This window comes from Spermophilus citellus, assembly GCF_964194105.1.
Source record: "Spermophilus citellus genome assembly, chromosome: 9".
Taxonomy (NCBI): Eukaryota; Metazoa; Chordata; class Mammalia; order Rodentia; family Sciuridae; genus Spermophilus; species Spermophilus citellus.
In genome coordinates this window covers 7,864,736-7,876,139 of record NC_138191.1, presented here as the reverse complement: position 1 = coordinate 7,876,139, position 11,404 = coordinate 7,864,736, and the positions used below count along the sequence as shown (strand labels likewise).

General features: G+C 50.5%; 1 protein-coding gene across 1 annotated transcript; it reads left to right on the top strand.

Moving 5' to 3' along the window:
- Positions 1–4,010: 4,010 nt before the first annotated feature.
- On the top strand, positions 4,011–10,644 carry ETV3L (ETS variant transcription factor 3 like; the record flags this gene model as incomplete). The annotated part of the gene is made up of 5 exons (XM_081307537.1): positions 4,011–4,071; positions 4,164–4,401; positions 4,631–4,820; positions 5,183–5,303; positions 10,169–10,644. 5 exons carry the CDS (start codon positions 4,011–4,013, stop codon positions 10,642–10,644), a joined length of 1,086 nt encoding a protein of 361 aa, XP_081163663.1.
- Between the last annotated feature and the right edge of the window lie 760 nt (positions 10,645–11,404).

Sequence of the window (11,404 nt, the reverse complement as noted above, 5' to 3'; positions counted from 1 at the left end):
CAGGTCCCAGGACTCCCCACCCTCCACTTGCGGCCGAGATCAAGGGGAGAGACCAGAGGCTCCTAATCAGATTGGGGATTTGGCGGACGGGAGGGGGCTGTGCAGTTTGTTCAAAGCTAACAAGCATAAAATATCCCCTGGGGACTGCCACCGCTGTCTCTGAGGGGCTTCTTTCCCACCCTGATCCCTGGGGCTCATCTTTCACCCAGCCCCCACCCCCGGGGCCATACTCGACCTTATCTGCATCACTATTTCTGTCTCCTCTCTGGTTCACTCTCCCTCTCGCTGATCCCGACAGTCGGCCTTTGTATTTATAAACAGTTCCATTTTCCCACTGAATCAATCAAGCAGTCCCTGGGAAGACTCGGTTTTGACCAATCGATCAGATTATATAGTCGATTCATTCCAGCTGCTTGGAAGGCCCCTAACCACAAAATGACTTTCCGTACCAGGTTTTGTTTGTTTGTTGTTTGCATTACCTGTAACATTGGGCTTAAACACTCTTGGCTTTTTAAATATGTGTATTTGTGTATGATCCTGTCTTTCTTGTCCTCTCTGTCCATCTGGTTGGCTCTTCTCTGACTTCCTGGGATCTCTGTGAAATATTTTTTCTGGCAAGGAAAAAAAAATGGACATTTAGGAACCTGGGAGACTCCACCTCACCTACTCACAGCACTTTGATTTTGTAAGTTCACATGGTAGGGTGGGAGTGCAGTGCCTCCTTAGGGGCTCAGGGCCTCCCGCCAGCCTCACCTCTCCGCTCCCAAAGTTTCATCCTCAACTTTTCTGCCTTGATGGACTGATTGAAGTTCAGCTCAGAGTCAGACAGACCTGTTCCCATCCAGCTCCACCCCTTAGCCAGGATCTTATGCAAGTCTTTTAATCTTTTTGAGCCTTAATTTCCTCGGCTTGCAAAACGTAGCTAATAGCCACCTCCGAGGATTATTGTGAAGAATCAATGAAGTTACACTTGAAAAAAAAAAAAGTCAAGTCCAATGTTAAGTGGGTGACAGACCCAATTCATATTAATGACAATCTTGAAAAGGAAGAATTTGCTTTGGACATTTCCTTTGGCTCTAAACCCTGACTTCAGACTTAGTCTCCAATGTTATCATCATTATTTATATGGCTTTTATTAAATAATGATCTAAAACCTACATGTATTGTAATGAACAGTTATATTAGCCAAGAGGATTAACCTTATTGTTGTAATCAGAATGATGATGATGATGATGGTGGTGATGATGACAGCAATTCCTTGCTGCTATAACCCTTCCAGGAACCCAAAGTGCTTTAGACAAACCACGCTGGCCATTCAAGATTGGGTTACAGTCCTTTTTGATTTATAGTTCTTAATACTCATCCTCCTCTCAGGCCACTGCAAGGGTGTTGCTGGGGGGTTGCAGGGGCTGAAGAAGCTGCGTAGTCAGTGGTCAGAGGGTCACCAAGCTTTGTGTGATTAATCCACAGCACAAGGGGGAAGGAGCCCCAGGGCCTAGAGGACCAGGAGGAGGGGACAGAGTGGGAATGAAAGGACTGGGTGCAGTAGCACACGTTTGTAATCCCAGAGACTCAGGAGGTTGATTCAGGAGGATCATCAGTTTGAGGCCAGCCTCAGCAATTTAGAGAGACCCTGTCTCAAAAATAAAGTAAAATATGAAATAGGGGCTGGGGATGTAGCTCAGTGTTAGAGCTCCCCTGGGTTCAATCCCCAGTACTGCAAAAAATTTAAAAAATTAAAAAGTAAGGCTTTCCACACACAGAACTGGCAGGCTGCTGGAGGGCTGAGGATCCACAAGTGAGGCTTAACCCAGGAGAGGCTGGGAAGGTACCACTTCCTTTTTTGTTTGGCTGGCCTGGGGTTGTTGTTTTGGTTTTGTTTTGTACCAGGGATTGAACCCAGCAGCACTTAAGCACTAAGCCACATCCCTAGCGCCCCCCAGCCTATATTTTGAGAGTCTCACTAAGTTGCTTAGGGTGTAACTAAATTGCTGAGACTGGCCTTGAACTTGTAATCCTCCTATCTCAGTGTCCTGGGATGCTGATATCATAGGTGTGCCCCACTGCACCAGGCTACCACTTTGTTTTTTGTTTACATTTCTGTTTCTGTTCCTTTTTAAAAAGCAGGGAAAGGGTATTGCAAGCCTACCTTTGCAGCTGAATCTTTTAAATCTTTTTTTTCTTGGGGGGGGGGTGCATACCAGGGATTGAACTCAGGGGCACTCAAACACTAAGCCACATCCCCAGCCCCATTTCATATTTTATTTAGAGGCAGGGTCTCAATGAGTTGCTTAGCGCCTCACCATTGCCGAGACTGGCTTTGAACTCTGGATCCTCCTGCCTCAGCCTCCAGAGACACCACGCCCAGCTTCTTTAAAGTCTTCAGGCAACTGGGTCTAATAGAAAGTGCTGTGGAGTGGCGACTAATTCTCCAGGTGTCTTTGGTCAACTCACTTTCCCTCACTAACTAAGCTCCTCTGGAATGTGGGGAGGTTGCTCCAGACACACCATCACATCCTCCAGACCTGAGCGCCTAACAAATTCTAGTTGAGAATAAAGCGTCATCATCGGAGAGGAAACCCTGGAGGCCAGGTTGTGTAATCCTGGTTGCATGCAATCCTAAAAACACACAGGAATCTCCCCTGCCCCGACCCACCCCGAAGCAGTCCCCACATCCCCACGGCCACCTCTCCCATTCCTTCCCAGTCCTCTTGCACATTGTCTCATGTTTCATTAGTGACAGCAAAAACCAGTCTTGTGCTGACATCCTCTGTTCCATTTGGAAGGCTTTGCTTCAACATTTTCGATGATGATGATGATGATGATGATGATGATGATGTCGTCGTCGTCCTGGGGATAAACCCAGAGTACTCTCCCACTGAGTTGTATCCCCAATCCTTTTCATTTATTTATTTATTCTTTAATTTGAAGATAGGGTCTTGCTAAGTTGCCCAGGATGGCCTTGAACTGGTGGTCCTCCTGCCTCCCGAGTCACTGGGATTACAGACATGTGCCACTGTGCCCTGCTTCCTTCAACAGTGATTGTCCTCCCTTCACCTACAAGTCTGACTCGCTGGGGCTCATTCCAAACTCCCCTCCCTACCCCACCCCTATCAGTTGAGAACCAGCAATCAATTTCCCCTCTTTTGTGCCCATGGTTATTTATTTATTCATTCATTTTTGGTACAGGGGATTCAACCCAGAGGTGCTCTACCACTGAGCTACAAACCCAGACTTTTTATTTTTTATTTTGAGATAGGATCTTGCTAAGTTGCCTAAACTGGCCTTGAATTTGCAATCCTCCTTCCTCAGCCTCCCAAGTTGCTGGAATTACAGGCATGCCCCATTGCAGCCAGCTCTCCCATGGTTCATTAATTCAATAAATAGTCTCAATACCTAGGGTGTCAGCAGTGAGCCAGACAGACAAGGTTCCCGACTTTTTGTAATCGACACTCTGAGGGAAAGCACACACATTAAAAAAATGATGCTGTTCATTTACTCTATTGGGATCATTTGTTGTACATCTATTTGTGCCAGGTCCCTGGGACTCATTGGTGAAAATAACAAGCAAAAATCTTTGTTCATCTCAAATAAAACTGTTCCAAGTACTATTAAGGTACAGACAGATATGTGTACATGCTGCCTCCTCCCCATTCAAGGTTTAGAAAGAGTCAGCAATTAATCACATTTTCTCTTGTCTTGGAGAAAACTCCAATCCTGTTAAGCCCTAAGAAGAGATCCTCTGTTCCATGTCTAAATCCCCCCCCCCCCCCGCCCCGTGGGGACAGGACGCAGGAACTTTGCCTTCCTCTCTGTGTAAGTGGTTCAGCCCCGAGCCCAGTCCTGGGTCAGCCTCTGGGCAGCGAGGAGGTCCCCAGAGGAGGCTGGGCCCTGCCCTGAGACTGGGAAGTTTCCTTCCTGACCCTCCATCCCTTCCTTTTCCCCTTCCTCTTAGTGGTGACCATTTCCCCCCAGGTCCAGCCTCAGTCCTCTGACACCTGGAGGGGACCATGCACTGTGGCTGCCTGGCTGAGGGCATTCCGGCCACCCCTGGCAACTACTGGATCTCAGGTGAGCCTCTCTGAAGCTCTCCCATGCTCTCGCAGCGACTTTGGGGGCCTCTGGAGAAGCAGGGTGCCCTCACTCTCACTTCCCCACCCCAGGCGTGGCCTTCCCTGACTGGGCCTACAAAGCCGAGTCGTCCCCCGGCTCCCGGCAGATCCAGCTGTGGCACTTCATCCTGGAGCTGCTGCAGAAGGAGGAGTTCCGCCATGTCATCGCCTGGCAGCAGGGAGAGTATGGGGAGTTTGTCATCAAGGATCCCGATGAGGTGGCCCGCCTCTGGGGCCGCAGGAAATGCAAACCACAGATGAATTACGACAAGCTGAGCCGGGCCCTCAGGTGAGAGGCGGTGGCCAGCGCAACTGGAGTGTACAGAGTTCAAAGAAAAGGGCTGATTCCCGACACCCGGTCCTGTTCCCACTCCTCCCAGGCTTAGGAAATGTCCTTCCATGTGGGAAGAGGCCCAGGGTCCTCAAGACAGCATGGTCAACTCTGCTGGCCCGGGGAGGGGGCTCTGACTCTGCCCCCTTCCCACTGAGCCAACTCCTTGTCGACCTCCCTTCCCCAGGTATTACTACAACAAGAGGATCCTGCACAAGACCAAAGGGAAGAGGTTCACTTACAAGTTCAACTTCAGCAAGCTCATCATCGTCAACTGCCCTTTGTGGGGAGTGCGGGCACCGTCACCCCCACACCTGCTGCTGGGGGCTCCCCCCCTGGGTCGGCCAGCCCTGGTGCCCACGGGTGTGCAGAGTGAGGTAGGCATGAAGGTGGCCCTTCCCAGAGCCCTACCAGGACCTGCCCCTGCCCAGGAAGCCCCTGTCCCTGCTCTCTGCCTTTGGGAACTCATTGGCCTCTGATGCTCTTCTTTTTCCACATCCTCATCCCTGAGGACCCCAGGAGCAGGGGTATGTAACAGTCCATATGGTACACCCCTGGGAGAAAGGGTGACTTCTGTGACCGGTGTCACTCATTCAGTTGTGGATCAGAGAGAAGTGATGGCTGTTAACCACCAGTATGGGGGTATTTGAACTGGGTGATGAGGTACAGGCATGTTCCAGAGGAACAGATGCCGGGGTGAGTCCATCCCCCCCCTCCCCTCCTTCTCCTCACCCCTCAGCTCCTGCACAACATGCTGTTTACCCACCGGGCCATGGCGGAGCAACTGGCTGGACTGCAGATCCCCCAGGGGCCACCAGAGGCTACTGGGGAGAAGAAGGGGAGCAGCAGCACCGTCCACCGTGAGTGCAGAGAACGGTTAGGGGCAGGAAATCTTAACCAGAGAAGGGGAGGGCCCTCCCGGCTGAGTACGTGGCTAAGCAGGCATGAGACCAGGAAAAGTACTCAAGTCATTCACTCATTCACTCAACCAGCATTGGTCAGGCACAGCTATTTACTAGGTGTGGGGACTCAGATATGAAAGATGACCCTCAAGAAACTCAGACCTGCCAGGTGTGGTGGCACACACCTCTAATCCCAAGGTAAGGGAGGCTGAGGAAGGAGGATCACCAATTCAGAGCCTGCCTCAGCAACTTAGTGAAGCACTAAGCAACTCAGTGAGACCCTGTCTCTAAGTAAAATACAAAGAAATGGGGCTGGGGATGTGGCTCAGTGGTTAAGCACCTCTGGGTTCAATCCCTGGGGAAGGAAGGGAGGGAGGGAGGGAGGGAGGGAGGGAGAAAGAAACTGAGAGCCTAATGGGGAACAGAAAGGTGAGGACTGTCAGGGAGCAGTTCTGAGATTCAGGCAAGAACAAGGTAATGGGGAGAGGCACAGGAGGAGATGGGGTTTCCTGGACAAGGCCATACCTCAGCAGGTGAAAAAAAGACACCCTGGCAGAGGGAATAGAATTTGCAAAGTAAAAAGCAGTTGGCAAGGGCTGGGGTTGTGGCTCAGTGGCAGAATGCTTGCCTAGCATGCGTGAGGTACTGGGTTCAATCCCCAGCACCACATAAAAATGAATAAATAAACAAACAAAATAAAGGTATTGTGTCCATCTACAATAAAATATTTTTAAAGAAAGCAGTTGGCAAGCATAGCAAATCTGGCATCCTGCTAGTATCTTGCTGTGGTCAGAGTAAGTTATATGATGGGGTCAGAATAAGAAGGAGCAGCCAAAGACGGACTTGGCAAGGCACACCGGTGTCTGCCCCAGAAGGCCTTAGAAACTATTCTAGGGCAGTTGGACTTTATCCTACGGGTAGGAGGGGGCCAGGAGGGAGAGCAAGTTCAGATACTGGGGAAGGGTACTGAGGATTGAAGGCAGGGGGTACTCTACCAATAAACTACATCTCCAGTTCCATTTATTTATTTATTTGTTTATTTATTTATTTTTGAGACAGGGTCTCTCTAAGTTGCTGAGGCTGCCCTCAAACTTGCAATCCTCCCATCTGAGTCTCCAGAGTTACTGGATTACAGGCATGTACCACCAGGGCCCGGCTCAGATTTTCATTTGATAACAATTACAAGAGTTTCCCAACTTATAATGGTGTGACTTCAAACAGGGCAAAAAGCTATCTGCTATTCAGTATGGACCATGCTTGGAACTTTGGGTTTTGATCTTTGCCTGGGAGCCACAGCTGCGGATTGCCTACATGTCAGAAGGGGAAGCCACCAATGCTCTACAGTGCCCCATGTTGCTAAGCTAAGATATTCTGTAGGTTAGGTATATTACATACTCTTTTGACTTGCAATATTTTCAACTTACAATGGGTTTGTCCAGCACTTAACCCTACCATAAGTGAAGGGATATCTCTGCTCTGTGTGTAGTTGGGACTGGAGGAGACACAAGACTGGCATTGGGAGGCTTTTGAAGATAATCTAGGCAGGAGACAGTGAGACCAAGACAAGAGCCAGGGGCTGAAGGAGGAGCCTCAGCTGAAGGCAGATGGAGAAGACACAGTTCACTCGCTGATTTACTCACTCATTCACTCGCTCCTCGCATCAGATGTTTAATAACTTTCTGTTTAGCGTGCCAGACACTGTCTTAGGGACTGGGGGTGCCTTTACAGGGCTTGTAAGCAAGAGGGGGTGCATATGTTCAATTACTAAGAGGCATGCAGTTATAACTGCTGCGCGCTACCGAGGAGAAGTTGAGGGTGCCGAGGGTATCACACTTCCCCAACACAGTGACATAGGAGCTGAGACCCAAAGTGTGCATAGATGTCAGCTGAGCTCAGAGGGAGCAGGGAGAATAGGGCAAGCAGAGTGTGTAAAAGCCCTGGGACAGAAAGAGGAACTGGGAGAAGGCCAGTGGCTTGGCACTTGGGATGGTGTGGGAGAAGGTGAAAACACAGACAGAAGCCAGTTAGCTTTTTTTTTTTTTTTTTTTTTTTGGTACTGAGATTCAATCCAGGGGTGCTCTACCCCTGGGCTACTTTCCCAGTCCTTTTTCATTTTTTACTTTGAGTCAGAATCTTGTTAATTTGCTAAGGCTGGCCTCACACTTGCAATTCTCCTGCCTCAACCTCCCAGGCTGATTAGCTCCTAGAACAACAAAATTAGATTTTCTATGGAGAAGATCACACAGATATTCAACCAATCCAAAGCTCCTGTGCAGAGACCAGAGAACTACCCCTCCGCTCCACCTGGTTTCATGGAATAAGGATCCTCACTGTTTGGCCTACTCCAGGTGCAGCTGGGGACCCAGACTCTGTGCCCCTGGGAGAACAGCTGAGGCTGCGGGTGTAGGGCAGCCCTGGGCAGGCTGGGACTCGCTAGGCCACCAGTCTGACAGCCTGGAACTGAACAGCACCTGAAGAGCCCTCCCTGTCTCTCCACCCCGCCCCCCCCCCCCCGAAAGTGCCCTAGGCATAGAGTGTCCCTCTTTGGAAAACAATGAGGAAAAGAAAAGGGTTCCTTTCCTAAGCCCCAGCTTGGAGGGGACTCTTTCACAACTCTGCCCTCCTGGAGCACACAGGTCCTGCCCACACTTGACCCTGAAGGACACAACAGGTTTAGATCACCAGGAGGTTAGTGAAGGTTATCATCGGAATGCTCCATCTGAACTGGGATTCCCAACCCGTGCCAGCCGGGCACATATCTGTAGACCCAGTGCCCTGGTGGGCTGAGGCAGGAGGATGGCAAGTTGCCAGGCCAGCAAGACCCTGTTTCAAAATAAAATAAAAACGGGCCGGGGATGTGGCTCAATGGTAGAGCATTTGTCTAGAGTGTACCAAGCTGGGTTTGATCCCCAGCACCATAAAACCACCCAGAACCCTGTGCCAATCATACCCCCAGCCTCACTCAAAGCACAGGATGCCAAGAGAGGAAGTTGCTTCTGGACAGGAGAGTGGAGGGACTGAGCTAGAGCCAGGAAGCTGCAGGGCTGGGTGGGGAAGGGGTGGGAGAGGTATGGGAGGACCCTTAGAAACGTCTCCCCTGGAGCTAGGCGCGGTGGCACACACTATAATCCCAGTGGCTCAGGAGGCTGAGACGGGAAGATCACGAGTTCAAAACCAACCTAAGCAACATAGCAAGACCCTGTTTAAAAAAACACACACACACACACACACAAAAAAAAAAAAAAACAAATAGATAAATAAAATAAAAAGACTAGGGATATAGCTCAGTGGTAAAACTTCCCTGGGTTCAATCCCAATACAAAAAAAACAAAACAAAGAAACCTGTCCTCTGCCTGCTTGGCTGGAACACCCAGAGGACACAGCCTTCCTGGGAAACAAGTCCCCACACCATCTAAGAACCCCAGACAAAGAACACCGGCCTAGTACATTATGGTTGCTGTCTGTATATAGGTGACTCTGTGACCAGCGTGATTCTGCAATCTGTACAATCAGAAAAATGAGAAATTATACCCAATGATTCAAATGTATAAATTGCCAAGATCGCTGTAATGTCATGTGCAGCTAATAAAAAAATTAAATTAAAAAAAAAAAAAGAACACTGGCCTACAAAGAGGGTATACTCTGACAGGGATCTCCTACATTTTCCCCTGGAGGATCACTGATGCTTCATGATCTGACTTTATTTTATTATTAAATAATAATGAATTTGTCTTCCCCGTTTTTATTCATTACACTCCCCTGCCGATGTGGCTACCTTGTTCCTACCCTCTTTAGGTTAAAAATGAGAAAAAATGTGGAGTTGCAGTCAGGCTACTTGAAATACAGAAAATGGTTTGGAGGTCCAGGCTGGGCATCCCTAGCATAGGATCCTGGCAGATGGCAAGAGGAAAGAGGGCAGATTTGGAAGGAATGGGGTGAGGGCAGGGTTCTTGGAGGAGGAGAATTATGGGGCCCAGACGCAGACAGAGAAGAGGAAGCTGGGATTCACCCCTCATCCATCCTGGGCTCACAGCCACGATCTCTGCAGTTCCCTTATTACCAGTGATGCTGCCTGATCTTAGCCAGGATAAGGGACTTTGCAGATGAAGAAAGAGGCTTTCAAATTTAAGCAACAAGCCCAAGACCACACCACAGATTCTTTGCCCAGCTAGTACTCGAGCTCTTCGCTGCAGGGACAGGGAGGGCAAAGGATGGATTCACTGCGTTTTGGCAAACAGCACCCTTTGCTTCTCTCAGCGTGTTTCGTTTTGTTTCTGGGATACTGGGGATGGAACCCGGGGTTCTACCAGTGACTGCCACCCCAGCAGTCATTTTATATTTCATTTTTAAGCAAGGTCTTGTTAAATTTGCCCAGCCTGGTCTCCAAAGTAGCTGGGATTACAGCCTGTGCCACCACACCTGGTTCTCACCATGGTTTTACTGAGGCACTCGATGTGTGCTAGGCTGGGCTGGGTTCAGGAAAGAAAAAATAAATACATGTCGTGCCCACACTGAGCTGGGGCACAGACATTGCATACATAAGTACACAGATGACAGCATGATTCTAAGGAGCTAAGTGCCCCAGGAGAGGTACAGAGAGTGAGGACTGCGGGCAGCCATGCTCCCACCGAGGCTGGGAGTCTTGGGAAGCTTCCCGGAGGAAAAGCCATTTAGGATGAACCTGAACAAAAGCAAACAGGGGAGGAAAGAGGGGTGGGGTCGGGGAGAGGCTTTGGAGCAAGAGGAGAAAGGAATGGGAAATGGGAGGAGTGGCATCTCTGAGAGGAAGGCGCCATTTTGACCCTTTCTCTTTCTTCCTCTAGGACTTGGTTCTGCCTTGGGCCCTTGCCGGCTGGGCCCTTGCTGCCACTTTGGGAACCCCCAAGGCGAGCTGCCCAGCCTTGCCACCTTCACCCCTGCGCTTCTGCCTCCTCTCCCTTCCAACTGGACTGGCCTCTCAGGGCCCTTCTCGACTCCTCTCTCCTCAGAGCAGCTGCTCCCAGGGACCCCCAAGCTAGACACCCTGCTTCCAGGACCTGGCTTCTCCCCAGGGTCCTGGCATTTTCCAGGGCTCCCCCTGTTGGCCGGGTTGGGCCAGGGCCCCGGTGAGAGGCCACTCCTGTCGCTCAGGCCTGAGGGGCTGGAGGTAAAACCTGACGCTGTGGCAGGGGCCAAGGGCTGCCTGAACCCCAGGGAGGGCATCTCCTCAGAGACCCACAGACTCCAACCTGGGGAGGAAAACTCTGAGTCCCCCAATTTGGAAAACCTCAAGGTCGTGTGGGCCTTGGACCCTCCTTAATTGGAGAGGAAGATGTGAAGGGCAGCAGCCTGCAAACGCCATCTCTCCTCTTGCCCACCTTCCTCCTGGCTGGACACCAGCCAAAATTGCAAAAGAATTTGAAATTGGACCAAGAGAGGGGGCATGGCAGGAAGACACCAGTGTGGGGTGGGGAAAACAAGGCAGGGACCCTCTTCTCCCACCAACTTGCTCATTAGACTAAAGAGACATTCAATCTCAATTTTCTTTGAGAGAAATGAGGTTAAGGTTTCCATCCTTTCAATCACCCCATGCCTGCCCCTGAGGGAGGAAATTAAGGACTGTGCTGGGGAAGGGCCGAGTCTCAGGTGACTCCTGTCTTCTCTGGGCTCTTCTCCCTGTCCAGGCCACGGTCCCCAGTCACTCTCCCACACCTCCATGCCCTTCTCTTCCATCCCTCTGATTTCTGGGCCCTGGTGGCTTCTGTCCCCTGTAGGCACTTTCTTTTGTTTCCACTGCCCCAAGCCCCAGGCAGGTGGCTAGGGAGGGCTGGCTTCCTCATCTCTGTAATACTTGAATAAAATACCCGTGGCAAACTGCCCTCTCGGTGGCCACCCCTCTCCCCACTCCATTCCTCCTGCTTTCTGTTCCTCCAGAGTCCTCAGGGGAAGGGGGAGTGTGGTTGGGGAGGGTCTGGGACCTGGAGCAAGAGCAGCAAGCAACCCAGTGACTGCGGTCAACTCAGAAAGAGAAAGGCTGAGGAAGCCATAGCCCCAGGAGCTTCTGAGCAACGTGGAAAACC